Here is an 18,947-nt window from a genome sequence, read left to right as displayed (position 1 = left end):
CGCTCCAGCCCACCCAGGCTGGGGTGTTTTGTTATGGTACCCAGCAGATGGATACCAAGGGTCTTATTTGTTTCTTGCTACTACTTACTGCCGCAGGTATTCACCGTGTACCTGCTATGTGAGAAGCAGAGCTGCCGGAGCTGGCTCTCAGAATGATGTGGAGGTGCAGTCCCTGGCCAGCTCCTGTTCTTGCTTTTCTGTGCAGACATGTTAGCAGCAAGAGGGAGAAACCAGTACTACTGCACTCTCCTGGAAGCCGAATGCTCTAAAAGCAGAGAAAAGCCAAATCCATCCTCACTGAGAACTGGGGGGAGGTGATTGGAGGCTTCCCTAATGATGAGATACCAGCCAAGGCTGAAGGACACCAGGAAAACCAGGTCCCTGCTGTGATCAGGGAGCAGCGAGCACCCAGCAGTGTTGGCTGTGACACAGAGGTGGGCAGAGAGAACCTTGACAACACAGATGAAACTGAACAGGAGGTCCCTGCCTTTAAGCACCAAGCAAGAATCTGGACTTTGGAAAATGAAGATTAAAGAAAATGAGGAAAGTGTATTAAGAGAAAAGAAAGAGGAAAAGAGGGAAAGGAAAAGGGGAGAGAGGGAGCAGAGTATGCATTAACAGAACTCGCCCTCATCATCTGCAGGCTGAGCACACACTAGGCTGTCAACTACTTTCAATGCAACTCTCAACATGTAACCATCCCGTAACCTGCTGACTTGGAGATATCCACCTTGATTTCTGAGCTGGGAACGAGGGAGCATGACAGTTAAGGAGCCCAGAGTGTTAAAATGGGAACAGAGCCTAATATCTAACCCTGAGGTTCACAGGTCAAAGCTGAGGCTCCAGCCACTCTTGCCTTGTGGCCACCTGCTTGACTGAAATGGCCAGTGCCTTCCGACAGAGCACACCTGTACCTGGAGGCCCAGCACCGTCCATCCAACCTCAAGGACACCGGATTTCACTGATCTGGAACAAGGGAGGCCACCGACAAGAGGCAAAATGAAGGGAACACTCCTTGTCCTTAAGCATCTAAGAGCAGAGGACGGGGCAAGTTCCAGGAAACGACATGCGTGCCACCACGCCTGTAATCCCAGCACTCTGGAGGCTGAGACAGAAAGATTACAGGTTGGAGATCAACCTCAGCGACTTAACAAGACCCTCAACAACTTAGTAGGACCCTGTTTCACAAGAAAAAGGAACTGAGAGTTTAGCTCAGAAAAAAAAAAAGGAAATTTAGAGGACTTTCAAGAGTAATTCTAATTTCAAGGTATCTTTATACTATATACTGACTTTAGACTTGTACCCCTGCATGAAAGGAGGGCCCTTTTTTCCTGAAGCCACTCCTCATGATGTATGCTGATAACTAATCTCAGGTCTCAACCGCAAGAGGAAGTGCAAGTATACAACGTGGCTATCCAGCCCTGAGTCGGGGTGGAATTCGTGTACCGACTGTCAGAACACATGGCAGAAAGGGAGAGGACTACACACACCGTACAGATGTATGCCCCTGGAATACCGTCAAATTCCCAAGGACACTTTCAACAAAAGCACTCGAGTAGCCCTCGTCTTCACCCCAGTCCACAGGCACTCTCTTCCAGTAAGTGACAAACACGGCCCTTAAAATACCAAATGTGAGCAGAAAAGGACCATGGATTTAAAGAATAAGTGCCAGCAGGGAAATCTAAAATGGGCCTGCAAAGCAGAGAGAAGGGAAGATATGAAATAGCCTTTGCCTTCCTCATAACCTTTAACACCTAGCATGTCATAATTTTTCCTTCTCATCTGAAGTCACACAAAAATAAAGATAATTAGATTTATGAAAAACTGACTGAAAATGAAGGAAGATAAAGCTTCCGGGCCCAGAATCACCTAATGAGAAACAAGCATAAGAAAAAGTGCAGGCTTTCATCATTATGACTCCCAGAGCCGACACCTTTGCCAAAACATTATAAAACCCAAGGTAAGTCTACAGCGACGGGCTGCAGATGCCGCTCAGCGGCAGAGCACTTGGGGAACATGAGCAAGGCCCCGAGTGTGAACTCCAGCATTAAAAGAAGAAAAAAAAAACTCTAGTGACCAGGGAAGTCACTGTGGTGCAACAGCGGTAGCAGCAGGAGATAAAATTTAAATCTTTCAATGTATTGCCGCAGGGCCTCCCGTGCTCTCAGGCACTGTGTAGGAAAACGACTTTTCAAACAGCTAACTATTGGTGATTTCCTTCTCCCTTAAGTGGAGCAGATCTTAGTCCTCCCTCTTTGGCAAAGTTCTGAGGAAAGCTACATCATGCAAGCACGGCCAGCGAACCTGGGCTGTTGGGCTGCAGGGGCTGTGGCTCAGCCTCTCAGGGTGCATGCAACTTAAATAACAAAAACATCACACCTCGTTGGCTGTATTCATTCCATACCTGGCCGTTCTGAGACAGGAGTGAAGTCTTTGTTTGGTGTCCCTCATTACAATCTCTCAACTCACACGGGCTGGTGACTCAGTGGTAGAGTGCCAGCATGCACAAGGCCCGGGGGGATACCCAGCACACACACAAACATACAGAAATCTGTACCTCAACAAAGGAAATGCTGGATACGCACAGTATCTCAGGATAGTACAGCATTCTCGTTTTAGACAGGAGGAGAGAGAAGAAAATCTGAACACAAAAGCCCTCACTTAGTTTAGTGCTGTCTGTGGCTGGAAAGACAATCCCCAGGGCCATCACAGCCCACTGCCATCCAAAACTGGAGGATAACCTCTGACCTTGTAAGAAACATCTCTATACACCAGGCACAGTGGTGCACACCTGTAATCCCTGTACTTGGGAGGCTGAGATAGGAAGATCACAGGTTTGAGGCCAGCCTCACCAACATCGGCTCTCAGCAATTTAGTGAGACCATGTTTCAAAATAAAAAATAAAATAGGAGTGGGGGTATAGCTCAAAGGTTGACTGCCCCTAGGTTCAATCCCCAATACCACAAAAAGAAAAAAATGAGACGGTCTTCTAAGCCCAAAGGAGGCACAAAGAGAACCACATAGGATTATGCTGGTCTTGCTCTTTGAAAACTACTGCCAGATGCAGAGCTCAGCTGCAAACCCAGCTTTCAAAAGTCTGCTCTGTGGACCAGAGATTGGATGTGCAATTTCTACATGAAGAGGGCCAATTTCAGATTCTTCCAGGAAATTCAGTTAAACCTCATCTATGTAGACTCACTAACCTCAGATGGAGATGTTAATCTTTTGAGACAGTTCTACCTTAACAGAACCTAAAAGCAAGCTTCAGATTCAGCAGACTTTTTTAAGCGTTTCCCAGCAAGCATAAAAGCATACAACTCAAACCTGTACTTTAAACCTGGTGCGGGTGACCCTCAAATAGATGACAGAGATATTCTACCAAGTCAGCAAAAGATGGAAACATAAAGGAACTCATAATTTAAAGCACTGGACATGAAAAATGGAGGCCATCACTGGCATCACAGTAAGTCCTGCTAGGAATGCATATCACCTGTCTTGCCCTTGAGACACACAGGAAAAAAAAAGATAGAAAATTACTACTTTAGAAATTTTTGAAATCTAACCATACTATGCAAGTGTATGCTATAATTTTGTTATAAAGTGTAATTCTGAATTTAATATATTGCTTTTCTATTGAATTTATAAAAAGCAAAAAGGCAAAGTGGAAGCCCTTGAATAATAAAAAAAGTCCCAATACATGCTGAACGCAAAATAATAAAACTCCACAAGTGAAAGCGAAGACCAGCAATACGTGTACCCTATACATGAAAATCGCACGGCTTTTATGTTTAGTAGCCTGCTTCCACACTTCTTTACAATCAGACCAGAACCCCAGGTGGCAAATGTCCCTCATGGACTCCACTGATCTTAAAGCAAAGCACACAACTGCCATGCTTGAGAAAAGAAAAAAGTGTTTCACCTACTTAAACCAGCACAGCAAGACCAAGACACCTTTTATAGTCCTTACCTTCAAAATATTTTGTGTTTCATTCCACTTATTTGTCCATTCCTTCGTTAATTCTTGAACCTAAAAAGAAAAATATGCATATGTGATTATTCTATTAAAAATTACTATGATTTTCTTCTATAAAATTTCTAAATTCTTATATATTATGGAAAGATATAACTTTTTAACTGGCAATTTCTACTCCTGAAATAATATTACCAAATATAAATCAAACAGGCTGATTTCATCTTATAAATTGACACTTAAGAAAAGGAGAAAAAGGCCGGGCGTGGTGGCACACTCTTGTAACCCCAGTACTTGGGAGGCTGAGACAGGAGGATCGCGCAGGCTCAAAGCCAGCCTCAGCTACTTAGTGGGGCTCTTAGCAACGTAGTGAGATCCTATTTCCAAATAAAATATAAAATAGGTCTGGGAATATAGCCCAGAGGAAGAAAGCCCCTGGGTTCCATCCCCAGTACCACAAAAAAAAAGCAAAAGAAAAGAAAAGAAAAGAAAAGGAAAGGAAAGAAAAGAAAAGGAAAGGAAAGGAAAGGAAAGGAAAGAAAGAAAGAAAGAAAGAAAGAAAGAAAGAAAGAAAGAAAGAAGGAAAAGGAGAAAAAGGAATTTGCTAAGGGGGTCAAAATTTTTATGACAGCCTTTTCACTGTACACTGAACTAAAAGCTGCTTTTGTGGATTATTAACCAACATTACAAGTTCAAAGATAATAATATCACACTAAATCGTTAATTTTCCTGACTATCCTTTAGGTCCAAAGAAATAGTGATTTACTATACTATTTTTTCTAATTAGATGTGGTGATTAAATCACTTAGACATTGAAGTTTTCTTTTAGGAGATAATTTGCTTTTATAATTAATTAATGGAATTTTATAAATGTCATTCTATTTTACAAAAAAAGATGGGTCTTTAACTCCTCTAGTAAAAGCAAAACTTGATAAAAATCAACTCTTCCCAGTATTCCATAACTTAGGGGAGAAAAAGTCCCAAGTTGTTGACTTAAAGAACCATTGGAAAAGGCTTCCCAAAGTTAACAGAAAATTTCTTCTCATTTCAGCAAACTTTTTAGATGAACCCAGTAATTAATTCATTGAGAAGCAAAAACATTATACCTACATTGAGAGGTTATAAAAAAAAAATGAAACAGGTGTTCAGTAGAATGGAACGAACCTGGGCTAAAAGAGTATCTTCAGGAAGGGAAGCCCCTCCAAAGAGGACTTCTTCCTGTGCCAGTCACTCCTGCCCTCCCTGCCCCCAGCATCCTCCAGCTCCCAAACCTCCTGGTCTTCCTGCACTGAGCCATCCTTTGTAAGCAGGCCATGTGGAGGCACAGAATATATCTTCCTGTGTCCCACTGCTCAGACAGAGACACTTTCCCTGCATCGTCAAGTATACAAAGAACATTCCACAACCTTTTTTTGGCTATGGCTGTGACTGTGGCTGTGGCTGTGGCTGTGGCTCTGGCTCTACCAGGGATTGAACCCAAGGACATTTACCTCCAAGCTATACCCCCAGCCCTTTTCGTTTTGTTTTTCTTTTGTTTGTTTGTTTGTTTATTTGTTTTGAAAACAGGTCTTGCTAAGTTGCTGAGGGTGACCTTGAACTAATGATTCTCCTGTATCAGCCTCTCAAGTACTGGGAGTACAGTGTGAACCACTGCACCTGGCAATATTCAGTAACTTTAACAAAAGAAAATGTGTTACTGACAAGAACTGGATGATCTTAAGTGATGGTTCATTCATGATAAAAACCAAAACGTACCTCCCCACTATAGTCAATCATTCAGTAAACATTCATTGTGCTTCTCAGTTTACCTCACATTAGACTGTGGGGGCTCTAAGTTAACTTCTGGTTGTTTAATGTTTCTTCTTTTATTAGTTACTAGAAAACAATTCTATCATTTTCTCAGTGAAACTCGAAAGAAACCAGAGCCTATAATGCCAGTATTTGGGAAGCTGAGACAGGAGGATGACAAGTTTGACAGCAGCCTCTGCAACATGATGAGACTCTAGAACGGTGAGGTATGTTTTGGGTTGCCTCTTAAATAAACTGTTACTTAAGCTCATCCAGTTCTTTCATTAAGGTTGCTGAATACTGACAGGCACAGTTACTCACACTATAATCCCAGTCGTTGGGAGGCTGAGACAGGAGAGTCACATGTTCAAGGTCGACCTCAGCAACTCAGCAATGTAGTGACACAGTTTCAAAACAAGGCTGGGGGTAGAGCTTGGAGGTGGAGTGCTCCTGGGTTTAATCCCAGTACAAGAGAGGAAGGAGGGACAGAGAGAAAGAAAAGCAAACACCTCTCTAGCCTCGCTTCTTTTCTCTAAAGTTTTGAGAAGATTATGCTCATTTATCTAAAACTATTCATATCCCATCATCCCTCACTGACACCAAGCCCACATTCTTAGGATGGCAATAAAAATCACACAGCTATTAAGAATTGTTTTGCTTTGAAAAAGCTTTCAGGGAGGGATATCCTGTGTCTTCTCCTTTGAGAAGGAGAAAGGGCTGGTGTATTGAGTTTACTAATTTATACTGACCATGTCACAAGTTCTCATCAGCACTGTATCTGAGAGCACAAAGCATCAAACAGCAAATGCTTCTCATCTCAGTAGTGGATATCTTCTCACTGAGGAGATGTGTCCTGGTGAGACACAGACTGCCCCCGAAGAGCCCATGGAGGCACAGTGCATTCATCCGGGCGGGGCCTGGGCAGAGGGTCAGGCTGGAGAGGCGGGGGGGGGGGGGGGGCCTTGCTTGCTCTCCCTGCTTCTGGCAAAGCCTGGGCTCTCTCTCCCTCTCTGCTTCCCACCGCCATGCTTTGAACTCCGTGGTCCTGGACTCACATGGACTAAACCCAAAAATCTCCAAGGAAACTGAGCAAATAAACCCTCCAAACCCTCCTTCTGCTGAGCTGTGTGGCCAGTTCTTGGATCACAGCTGTGAGAGTGCTGAGATGACATGCAAGCCAATCACTCTTTGAAACTCAATCAAATCATACTAGCTTTTAGAAAGTTATAAAGATGCTTTTGGATTTACTTTCTTATTGTATTTAAATCAAGTAATCCTCATTAAAACATGAATAAAAATGTAAACATGTGATATCACCTCTAAAAATGTGATCAGGTGATGAAATTTATAGCCAAGCAGATCACAAACAATTAAAAAGGTCAGCAAAAAAAACTAGACAAAACTTAGAAGATGTTATGAACAATACTGGCAGTCATTTTTGTCTCAGCATGTGGAATACATTCAAATTAAAATGTTTATTGGTTTCTATTAGCTTGCCAGGTAGTCCTGAAAACCATAATTGAGAGACAATTTAAGACTCTATGTAGACATTTCATAACACTCAATTAGAATTTGAAGCCGTAAAATACAATATTTCTTAAGAAAAGTAAGACTTAAAAAAACTAATGTTTTTACTAATGTTACTGCCAGCTTATTAGCCAACATAATTATCCAGGAAAGTGTCAACAAGGCCCTAACTACAATTCAATTTATATCTCCCATATTGTATATTCTTGAAATTTTACCAAAAGAATCCATTTTTCCCCCAGTATGATTTAATCATTCAACACAAAGAAGAAAATCTATTATAAACATTGTTCTTAATGTCTTTTTCTTTTTTCCCAAAGGGATGTTTTTTCTTCTCTTTTGTTTTTAAAAACAAACATAGCATAGAAACAGATCAGCCCTGAAACTGGTTTTCAGAAAGCACCAACATGTGAATATTAGCTTCAGCCTGCTACACCCACAGAGCTGGTCTCTCTTCCGGTTACTCCTTGCTGCTCTCTCGCTGCCTTGAATCACATCCAGTTTAAATAAGCATCTACCCAGGTTATTCAGAGATTCCCCAAGTGCGCAACATCCACTAACAACAAAGTAAAGGGATGCCAAGAAGCCAGCTGGTGCTCATCACTGGGCCCTCGGACCACGGTGGTCCGATCAGACTCTCCCCTCGACACCCACGTGGTCTCAGTGCCTTGCCAGGAGGCTGCACAGGAATTTCACTGCAGCGCACCACCGTGTCCCACAAAACCCATCTATTAAATCACAGAATATGCCAGGCGTGGTGGCGCACACTTGTAATCCCCGCACTTGGGAGGCAGAGACAGGAGGATCGCGCAGGTTCGAAGCCAGCCGCACGCACTGGCTTAGGAGACCCTGTTTCCAAATAAAAATGCAAAAATAGGTCTGGGAGTGTAGCCCGGAGGTAGAAGGGCTTCCAGGAACCCCAGTACCACCAAAAAAAAATAATAAATAAATAAATAAATAAATCACAGAATATGCATGCACACATAAAAAGCCAACTGTGTGCATCTTTAAAAATGATCAGGGGGCTGGGAGGGGAGGGGGGGAGGTACAGAGAAGAGTGATGAAGAAAGGAGATGTGTTTAAGACAGTAAGTATAAAAAGGGCTTAAAAATGACAGCTAAGTTGTATTTAAAAAATAAGTCCAACTATCACTTACTCTGGCTTCGTTCTGCTGAAGTTTTTCCTCCATACTTAAAGCTGTGGGGGAGTCCAAGAGAGCAATCTACAATTTAAACCAAAAGAGCATCAGCAATTAATGAAAAGTAATAAGGTACAATAAGGGCTTTTCCAGCAGTGCAGTCAGCTACCAAAAATCGTGACCAAAGCCTCGATACTATGAGGCAGTGGTAAAAGTGAGGCCCCACCACCACCAGGGTCAGTTAGAACCAAGTGTCTAATCCACCAGATACTATCTCATAAAACCCCAACCCATGGCATTCTGTAAACCTGCATTTGCAATCAAAATCAGCAAGGCAAAAGATATTGAACAGTGACATTTTACCAAAATCAAACACAATCTAAATCCCTACATCTTAGGCCGGGCGTGGTGGCGCACGCTTGTAATCCCTGCGCTTGGGAGGTGGAGACAGGAGGATCAAGCAGGTTCGAAGCCAGCCGTGCTGGTGTAAGAGACCCTGTTTCAGAAATATAAAATAGGTCTGGGAGTGTAGCCCGGAGGTAGAAGGGCTTCCAGGAACCCCAGTACCAAAAATAAAAAATAAAAAAATAAAAAAATAAATCCCTACATCTTAAGGATATCCCTAGGTCTGTTTGAATACGCAAATTACAGAATTCGAAAGGTAAGGTGCCTGAATCTCGCTTACCCACAGGCTTTTTGACGGTCTTCCATGTTGAAGTATGCAACAAAATTAATTTTTGTGTGTGGAACTTGAGACGGAGCCCAGGGGCATTCTCCCTCTGAGCTACATCCCAGCCCTATTTTTCATTCCTTACTTGGAAACAAGGTCTTACAGAGTTGCAAAGGGCCTCACTAAGTAGCTGAGGCTGGCTGGGAACCCACAATCCTCCTATCTCAGCCTCCCAAGTACTGAGATTATAAGCGTGCACCACCACGCCTGGCTAGAGATTTATTCATTTTCACTGCTAGATGGTGTACAACCTATGGCATGACTATACTACACGTCATCTCTCCATGTCTATCCATTTGGACAAGCACAAAGACTTATCTAAGAATGATAAACACCAAAATCAAGTTAGAACTCGGAGGAACTAATTGGACAGGAGAGTAAGATGGAGCCAGGGCAGGGCTTCCATTGCACTGGGAGCATTCAGGTCTGAACTGAGTAGCAGGAACAGTGTCGGTCTAGTCCATCCTCCTCAGAGCCTAAGAAAGGGAGTCTCCCACCCACACACATTCTTTCCCAATTCAGCTGGAAAACCTGCAGTTATTATGGTCAGAGACAAAGTTATTTCTGTTGTGTTTTCAAATATAACTGGAATAAACATTATTCTGCATATTGCCTTTTTCACACAACAGTATACTGGAGAAAACTGAGTTAAAATAAAAGTGCTTTGTTCTTTTTAACAATTCCAATTTCACTGCATTACTGAATATTATTGAATATTCTACCATTGGTGTTAATACTCTCCTGTTATTATAAATGCAGTTCTCACTAATCTTTTTCTCGACTAGCAGTGCTACAAAGGTGGTATCTTATATCAACTGCCTACAGTATGCATGGCAGCATCGACGAAATAAATTCCTAGGAGGGGAATTTGAGTCATCTATATGTATGATTTGTTTTAATTGCCAAGTTGTCCTCCCCAGAGGCTCCAGCATGTATTATTTTCCTGACTGTTTTACTCTTTAGTTTCTATTCAAACAAAGAGAAACATCCACAAAGATAAACACCATTGTTAAACATTCAGTCTAACAAGACTACCTTGGACCACGCCTGGCCTCTGTGTACTCCGGAGAAAGCAGGGCCAGTCATCGGAAGGAGAAGGAAGCTCTGTAAGCACGGTATTACAGTGTCCTTGCACCTAGCATGCTGTCTTACTCAGAGACCGTACTTCAGTAAGTACTGTACACTGGAGAAACGAAGTGACAAACATTCCTAAGACTACACTGTCTAAACAGGCTTGATGAAGTTCAAGACCACTCTTAATGCCTTATACATTGGCCAATTTTACAGAATTCATCTTTGGGTGTTTTTTTAAACCTATAATCAAAGCAAAATATGCCTACTTCATTGGCAGCTTAGTAGGTAACCACTGACTGAATTATATACACAAAAAGACATGATTGCGACCACCAGCTCTTTCTGAAAATCATTATGAAGCAAATATAAAGACCTATTTAAGTACCTTCAAAAGAAATAAAAAGTACAAGGAAATGACTGTCAATTAAATTATTCTTTGCAGGGTATCTGTTTAGAAGAAAAATATTCAGGATTAAATAACACTCAGATTAAGTTCAAACATTATTAAACCAAGAATGAGACTAAGCCGGGTGTGGTGGCGCATGCTTATAATCCCCACGCTTGGGAGGCTGAAACAGGAGGATCGCACAGGTTCGAAGCCAGCCTCAGCTACTTAGTGAAGCTCTCAGCAACTTAGTGAGACCCTATTTCCAAATAAAATATAAAATGGGTCTGGGATTATAGCCCAGAAGTAGAATGCCTCTGGGTTCCACCCCAGTACCACCAAAAAAAAAAAAAAAAAAAGAATGAGACTAATAAAAAAATGTAGCAGTATTACCTTCACCAACAATATGAGTAACACTTCTTTCCTCCCACCCTTGCCAGTATCCTGTACAATCAGCTCTATTTATTGAACATATTTTAATATGTTTTAAAAAAAGCCATTTGAAACTTTCTTATCTATGAACTGTGCTCACATCCTTTCTCCATTTTTTACTGCACTGCAATTTTTTTATTTATAAGGAAAGCAATATTTTTTGGCATGATCTGCAACCTTTTTCCTGGTTTGCACTACATGGGTAAGAGCAAACTTTCGTAATATTACATACGAATACCACATCCTCCTTTACCTTTTACTACCTGGGCTCTCACAGAAGGAGAGTTAAAATTTTGTGGCAAATGTGTGTTGCTCTGTCTCTTGCTATTTCTAATAGTTTCATTTGTTTTCCTTTATGAAACCTGATGTCATGTTTGATTTCAATTGAGAACTGCACTCTTTGCCATGATAAAATGAACTTTTTCTAAGTTTACATTGTTTTTGCATTGTTTTCTTTCCCCCTAAATGACTGGTAGGCCACTGCCATTCTTCCAACATCATATAACTGGGTTTTAGCTCCATTGTCACCTGTGTGACCCTGTGACCCTATCTTAGATGTGTCTATCTTAAAAGTTTCTGTGCAATAACACTTCTATTACTTAAACCGTATCACTGGCCCTAGCTATAAACATGAGAAATTCCTTGTACTTCCATCTTCCCGCTGCCTTCTCTCCTGCTAAACTTTTGTTGTTTATTTAATTTCTATATTGTTTAATTTACTTGTCTCCAGACAGACGAAGGAGTCAAAAGGCAGTGTATCTCTGCCAAACTAAAAGCAAAAATATCTGAAAATATGTCTGAATATAATAAGAGTAAATACTTGATAAGAGAAGATATCATTAATAATCAAAGGTAAATCATTTTGTAATATTGGTATATATCCATCAAAATGGTTAGAATGAAAAATGGCATAACAAATACTGGCAAGCTTCTGTAGTTACTAAAACCAGCACTGTCATGCACTGATAGTAGGGCACAAATTAGCACTGCAATTAAAAAAAATGCTCAACATTATCTACCAAAACTGAACATAGAGCCAGGTATGTGATCCCACATACCACACGCGCTTGTGATCCCAGCATTTGGGAGGCTGAGACAGGAGGATCACGGTTCACAGACAACCTCAGCTACTTAGTGAGGCCCTTTGCAACTCCATGAGCCCATTTCAAAATAAAGAATAAAAAGTAGGGCTAGGGGTGTAACTCAGAGGCAGATGCCCCTGGGTTCCATCCCCAGTACACCCCCCCAACAAAAAAACTGTACATACGTACACCTGCAAACCAACTCCACCCTAAGACATAAACTTCACAGAAATACATCTGTATATTCACTAAAAGATGTGCAGAAGAAAGCCCAGATAAGCACCCATTCCCCCAAACAGAAAGGTCCCCAAGTGCCCATCAAAAGTGGAATGAGTCGGGCCATGTGGGAATACGGAACAGTGATGAAAGGAAACAGACATAAACTCTGCGGAGCAGCATGGGTGAGCCTCACAAACAAAACAAATATGATAGTATATAGTATATATGTTTACATACATATATAAGATATGATAGTATATAGTATATATGTTTACATACATATATAACAAATATGTGGCTACACACACAGCTACACCTGTGTATAGAAGAAGCAAATATAATACATGCAAGTACATTCTGCTTTATAAAATTATTCATTTAAAACCTGGTGCATTATATCTGCAATGAAAAATACATACCATTATTAAAATAGCTGATTTCATTAAGCTACGCTTAAGTCAGTAATCCTAGAACCAGGGCTCTGACTCAAGTAACATTCTCAATGAACCATGGAAGCTCGTGGAATAGAGCAATGTTCTCAGAGCCATACAGAGAATTTTTAATGTGTACTTAAGAATACCTGCTTATTTTATTAAGTATCACAAATTTAATTAAATTAGGAAAAGCCTATATTGTTTCACAATAATTTGTAGCTTCAGAGCATGGTGAGGAACTTCAAAGTGGATTCCCATTTTCATTGTAATGTATATATAAAATAAAAAATTGTATTTGCATTGTAAATGTACATTTTTCTATCCTCAACCCCAAAAATACTCCCTTAAGTATATCAGTAGTGTTGGAACATAAAAACAAAAATACTGTAAAATAGAAGGCAACACTTCGGCATGTCAGTAACCCTAAACACATTCCTGAGAGCATTTGTGAAAGTCTTAACAATTTCTTTTCTGTCTGTGTAATAGGGCTCCTTACAGTAGAGTTTCAAATGGACAATTTCTTTTCTTCCTTCATCCTCTTGACCTCATAGAAGATTAAGTACACCTAGTATTTTCCAAATACTTTCCTTTATCTATAGTACCTTCAGCTCCTATCAAAACATCTTTAAGTGCTAACTTTAGAAAAATGTTTTATAATATTAAAATAGAATCCCAGTGACAAAATGGATAAATTAACCTGACTACCATGGTTTATGTTATAAGCCATTAGAGCACATGCAGCTGAACCACTCACTCATCTTTGGTGCGCAGGAAATGCTACAGCACAGTGGAAAAAGTGCATACTGGGGGTCCTGGAAACCCTTCTACCTCCGGGCTATACTCCCAGACCTATTTTTTATATTTTTATTTGGAAACAGGGTCTCTTAAGCCAGCGAGGCTGGCTTCGAACCTGCGCGATCCTCCTGTCCCCACCTCCCAAGCGCAGGGATTACAAGCGTGCGCCACCGCACCCGGCACACAGAGGTATTTTTAAGCATAGTTAAGGACTTCAATTCAATCACTGCCCATCATCATCTGGGAAAGGACTGTCAGGTATACTTCAGGGCACAGGAAACTCAGTGAGGTTTCCCATCCTGTTGATATTTTTGGAAATTAAACCATTTATGGGATGCCAAGAACTTCAAGTGCCATACGCTACTACATGCATTGCTCTAGAGAGAACAAAAATGTATTTAAAGAAAAGTATGCCTTAAGGATATACTTAAGAATCCATCTATGGGCTAAGAAGACAGATGAAGTATATCTTCATTTCTAACTTGAGACTAACATCAACAGTTTTTTGTTTGTTTTGTGTTTTGTTTGGTTTGCTGTTTCATTCATTTTTTGAGGGGTTTTTTTTTTTTGGTTTTGTGTGTGTGTGTGTGTGTGTGTGTGTGTGTGTGTGTGTGTGTTACTAGGGACTGAATTGGGCAGTCTATCTCCAAGCTATACTCCCAGGTCTATTTTCTATTTTGTTTAAAACAGGACCTTATTGAGCTGCTGAGGCTGGTCTTGAACCTGCAACCCTCCTGTCTCAGTCTCTCAAGTACTGGGATACAGGAATGAGCCACCACGCCCGGCTTCACCTCAACAGTTTAAAAAGCTGTCCTGGATTTTCTTTCAAGGTGGTCTTACTCACTGGAAGTCAACTGACTTTATTCCTCAGTCAGCGTAACTCTGTATGTTCACTGTGCTGTCTATAAGCAAGTTGGCTGTGAAAATACAGAAGGCCAAGTCTCAGCCCTAGGATCCCAAAAGCTAATGAAGTGAGGCCATTCCAGCTCTCAAGAAAGGCCGAGGGACCACGGGGCGCAACATCACTGAACCACCATCACCACTTCTGTGCTCTGTGACAGGCGAGAAGAAACAGCTCAGTAAAGGTGTTCAAGGAAGCCTTTCATTCCATGAAAACACATTTGAAAGTCATAAAATGCCTGGGCAGAATTTTAAATATTACTCTAAGCATCTCAATTTCTTTCCACTAATGGAGATTATGCCACTAATCCCATTGCATGCTAAATTTCCATCCATAATTGATAACTATTAGATAGTTAATCATTTCAGGTTTAGTGGATAAAATCTTCCACATGAAGCGCAGAATGAATGCAAAGGCCAACGGGAGGCTGATGTAAAGGAGAGACTGGTTAACTCATTCGAAGCTTCACTTAGCTCTTATTTACTCAAGTCAATGCCACGAAATAACTGTCTCATTAAGATCTAGAAATAGATGCCATTACTCAAAGAGACTTGTCCATCAGTCTCACAAAAGCCCCACCTGGTTCCCTTGAGCAAGCAGGGTTCTCAATCTGGCTATTTCAGCTCGCAGCTCCCGGATGAGCTTGACGCTGGCATCCTCGTTGATGGTAGGCTTGTTGATGATGTTTTTGGCTCTATTTGCATAGCGAAGAGTACTTAGGGTTTCTCCATAATTGACATCAGCAGGTGAAATGGCTGTGAAGAATGAATTCAAGAAATAATTTATCCAGCACTCCATGTTTCATTTAACACAAAGTCGGTTTGTCATTTAAAAGTCAGATTAACCCCAGGTCATTGGATAGACGAAATATTCATTGCCATGGTAATAAATATTAAAAATTATATAAGATGTATACGAGGAGGCATTCACTATACCAAATTAAATATCATTTTGCTCTTCTAAGTCCAGAATCAGTCATCTAACCAACTTTAAGTAGGATATGAGGCATCCCACACATTTAAGGCATTCTCTCATTTAAAAATATAAAAAGAAACGGGCATGATGGCACACGCCTTAATCCCAGTACTTGGAAGGCTGAGACAAAAGGATCACAGGTCCGTGGCCAGCCTCAGTGACTTAGGCCCTTCACAACTTAGTATAAGTTTTATTATATAAAAGAATAAAATAAGGCTGGGAGTATAGCTCAGAGGTAGAATGCCCTCGGTGCCAATACCACAAAAATGAATAAATAAATAAATAATAAATATATAGGAAGAGGGAATGTCAAAGTTATTTATACTGCTCAACATTAAGCAGCAATTAAGACCCTTTTTTTAAATTTCTGGCCAAGGCTATCATCTGTAAAAATCCAGGACCTGACCACTTTTAAAAAGAGCCAGTAGACTGGTAAATTCTTCCTTCTGGAAGGTTTAGCTAATCCTCACCAACTTTAAGGTTAGGGTGACTATACAATTGCAATGGAACTTATATCCAGTACCTCTCAGGAGGATTCCCAGCCTAGCAGTTAATGCTTACAAAAGGGAGAGGGGAGGGGAAGGGAAGTCAAGAGGAAAAGAATTCTTGAGTTCTCCTCAATAACTCCTCTTTCTACGTATGTTTCTCTCTCTATTCTGTTTCTTGCAGTTACTTTGTCAAAATATAGAAATAAAGTATATTTACTGTTATATTGTTTTTCTCTAGACTTTTAACTTATGGATCTACTATCTAAAATAAACAAAGTTGGGTTATTTTTTAAAATGTACAAATTTTACTTTCTCTACTGAATTAGTACAGTTAAATTTTTCTACCTCATACTTTAAGCAAAGACAGGCTGAGTATCTCTCTGCATGTTATCACAGTTTCCATAACACAGCCAGTCTACATATTAGTTAATAATATGAGACTACAGACTAGACACAGTAGGTGATTTTCAAGATAGGAAAAACAATACTTGTTTAAGGTATAAAAGGTGTGACCTCCTAATGAGACACTTTCAACTTAAATATTTACGGTTAATTCACATTAAACATTGGATGCTTAGGAAAATAACTTAAAAACTCTTACTGGCAATCATGATAGTTTTAGAGTTTCCTCCAAGGCTATCTTTTAGCAACCAAGTCAAAACGGAATCCCTGTAAGGCACAAAAACTTGCTTCTTCTTTACAAGAGGGTTTGCTGCATCCTGAGATAAATCAGCTGCAGAAAGGAAGGAAACAAGGGAGAGAGAGAGGATAATTATTAAACTATTCTTTCTTCTCAATTTGCTTCAAAACACCTTGAGGACATTGCCTACTTGTGAGCCAAACATTAAACACAGGAGCAGAAGGAAAAACAGGAGAGGGGGTGGGCAGACACCTACCTAAGGCAGAAATGACACTTCCCAGCGTCACGAGAGACTTGTTAATGTTCCCCCCTTCCTTGAGCCTGACCCCGGTGGCGCCAGTGGCATCCGCACGCTCACTTCCAGCCAGGTCCACCAAGTGGATCTTGCTCACCGTTTCACATGGCATTTCAGAATCAAACTTTGCCTGTGGAAAAATACAAATGTAACATCACAGAGGTACCAGGGGCCTTGATGTTGCTTATGATGTAAATTCTAATTATTTTCCACTCCTCACGAAGATCTCTCAGGGTAGATCATTTTTCATCGTGTTGTCTTACTGGCTTGCATACTGATTACTAAAGTTTCCCAAATTCAATTCAATTCAGGTAAGTTTCCTGAGGAACCATCCCATTTCTCAAATCACTGTCATTCTCGACAAAACCCTGCTCAATCAGTGTGTGGCTGAATAGAAAACGAGGCCCTGAGGGGCCCTCAAGAAAGAAAATGGTAAGTATACAAATAATTAGCTTTAGTCTCCTCTGTAATCTCTGGCATTCATTCCAAGCACAAAGCTCTCCAAAATATGATAAATGAAGACAAATTATGTAAAAATCACTTGATATTACTGGATGATTAAACATTTTGTTTTACAATGTTTAAATAAGAAAGATTAAATACTATATGCCTTGCTTCTGAATGTTACCAAACTTTAATTTTTCCAAAATTTTTTCATCGATACTCACATATTGAACTAAACTCCAAAAGGAAAACAAATGCTATATTTTGACACAAATGTAAACCTCTTATAACCACAGATGGCCATATTCTAACCAGAGTTAACCAGAAAGCAGAGGAAAACTAGCAAACTACTGCAAATCAAAGCAAGGGTCTATGAAAAGGTAAAGATAAGGCAAAAGCATGAATTCTTTGCCTGGCCTTAGAGCATTTTTCATTTTCTTGCTTTCTGATTTCCCTCATTAATTAAACGCCTTCTTTCTGTTTCTGGTGTGTTCAACTGTCAACAAAGGCAGCAAGGACACCCCCAAGCTCCTAAGGTATGCTTAAGCCCTAAGAAGACCCTACGTTTTTGTGTCCGTGAGTTACGCGGAAGGTGATGTTAAGCCGTATACCCTTAATCATTTCCACCCACGTTCAAGATGCTCCCAGTCGCCTGATCATAATGAATTCTTACATTGGTACTTATAAATGTCCCTCGCCCTTTAATATCATTCTAATACTCCTGATCAGCTCTGTGGGGTGATAATGTGCCGCTCTTGCTCACCTTGGTCTCCAGCTGGTCTGACTTGCAATCCATTATCTCCCACTGAGCTCACAACAATGAAAACTTTTGCTTAATTAGGCACACAGCAAGTTTTTTTTATGTCTAGAACAAGGTGGAAGTCTGCTAAATATTTCTTAAGGGTGCACATCAGGACATTTAAAATTACTGTGATGGTAACTACAAAGAAACTCAGCGCACAGCACATGTTCAACTCTAATTAAGAAAATGACAGTCAGTCACCTTTGCTGCTGCGGCTCTGGTTTGCAACGTTCAGTCCCCAGCTGGTGCTAATCAGCAAGGAAAGACCTCGGGATGCAGCCAGTCAGCCCCGGCCTACCTGCGTGAACTTGATGGTGAAGATGGCATGGGACCTGCTGCTGACGTCATTCATCCCGGTCGCCGCCGTGGTGCGGTTGATATTCCCTGCATCCATAAGTTCTTCCACATCGCCATAATTCTGTACTAAATGTTTGGATAAATCTGAAAAAAGGGGAGAGTGAGGTAATCTCACCATAATACAGCGCATGGAATAAGAAAGTTCCTCTTTGAGATGATGCATGACTCTATAAACCTGCCGACCTGCTTGATGACCGTACTCGTTTCCCTAGGGTGGAGCTGCATAATGCTTTCAGGATGGTTAGCTTCACTGGGGCTCAGTTACCTCCTCTGGTAACTGGACCTATTAAACAGCATATTTAGGATAAACATTGGCTACTAACATCAACCTTTTAGCATCAGTCATGGTACAAGGGAAAAAAAAAAAACAGGTAAGCCAGGTGTGGTGGCGCATGCCTGTAATCCCAGTATTTGGGGGGCTGAGACAGGAGGATTACAGGTTCGAAAACAGCCTCTGCAGATAGCAAGACC

The 18,947-nt window shown here is 40.8% G+C and overlaps 1 protein-coding gene across 5 annotated transcripts in view; it reads right to left on the bottom strand.

Annotated features, from left to right (window-relative positions):
• The window catches only part of KIF16B (kinesin family member 16B), a gene marked incomplete at both ends in the record, with an annotated part of 310,078 nt that overhangs the window by 226,687 nt on the left and 64,444 nt on the right, over positions 1-18,947 (bottom strand). For all 5 annotated transcript variants that reach the window (XM_080716112.1, XM_080716113.1, XM_080716114.1 and 2 more), the window contains 6 exons: positions 3,968-4,027; positions 8,442-8,507; positions 15,055-15,230; positions 16,540-16,671; positions 16,835-17,003; positions 18,418-18,560. In XM_080716112.1, the coding sequence (XP_080572238.1) occupies positions 3,968-4,027; positions 8,442-8,507; positions 15,055-15,230; positions 16,540-16,671; positions 16,835-17,003; positions 18,418-18,560 (746 nt within the window). The remainder of the gene's footprint in view (positions 1-3,967; positions 4,028-8,441; positions 8,508-15,054; positions 15,231-16,539; positions 16,672-16,834; positions 17,004-18,417; positions 18,561-18,947) is intronic.

The sequence above is a fragment of the Muscardinus avellanarius genome (genome assembly GCF_963383645.1).
Source record: "Muscardinus avellanarius genome assembly, chromosome: 19".
Classification (NCBI taxonomy): domain Eukaryota; kingdom Metazoa; phylum Chordata; class Mammalia; order Rodentia; family Gliridae; genus Muscardinus; species Muscardinus avellanarius.
The sequence above is the reverse complement of the archived record's forward strand: the minus strand, read 5'-3'. Positions and strand labels throughout refer to the sequence as shown.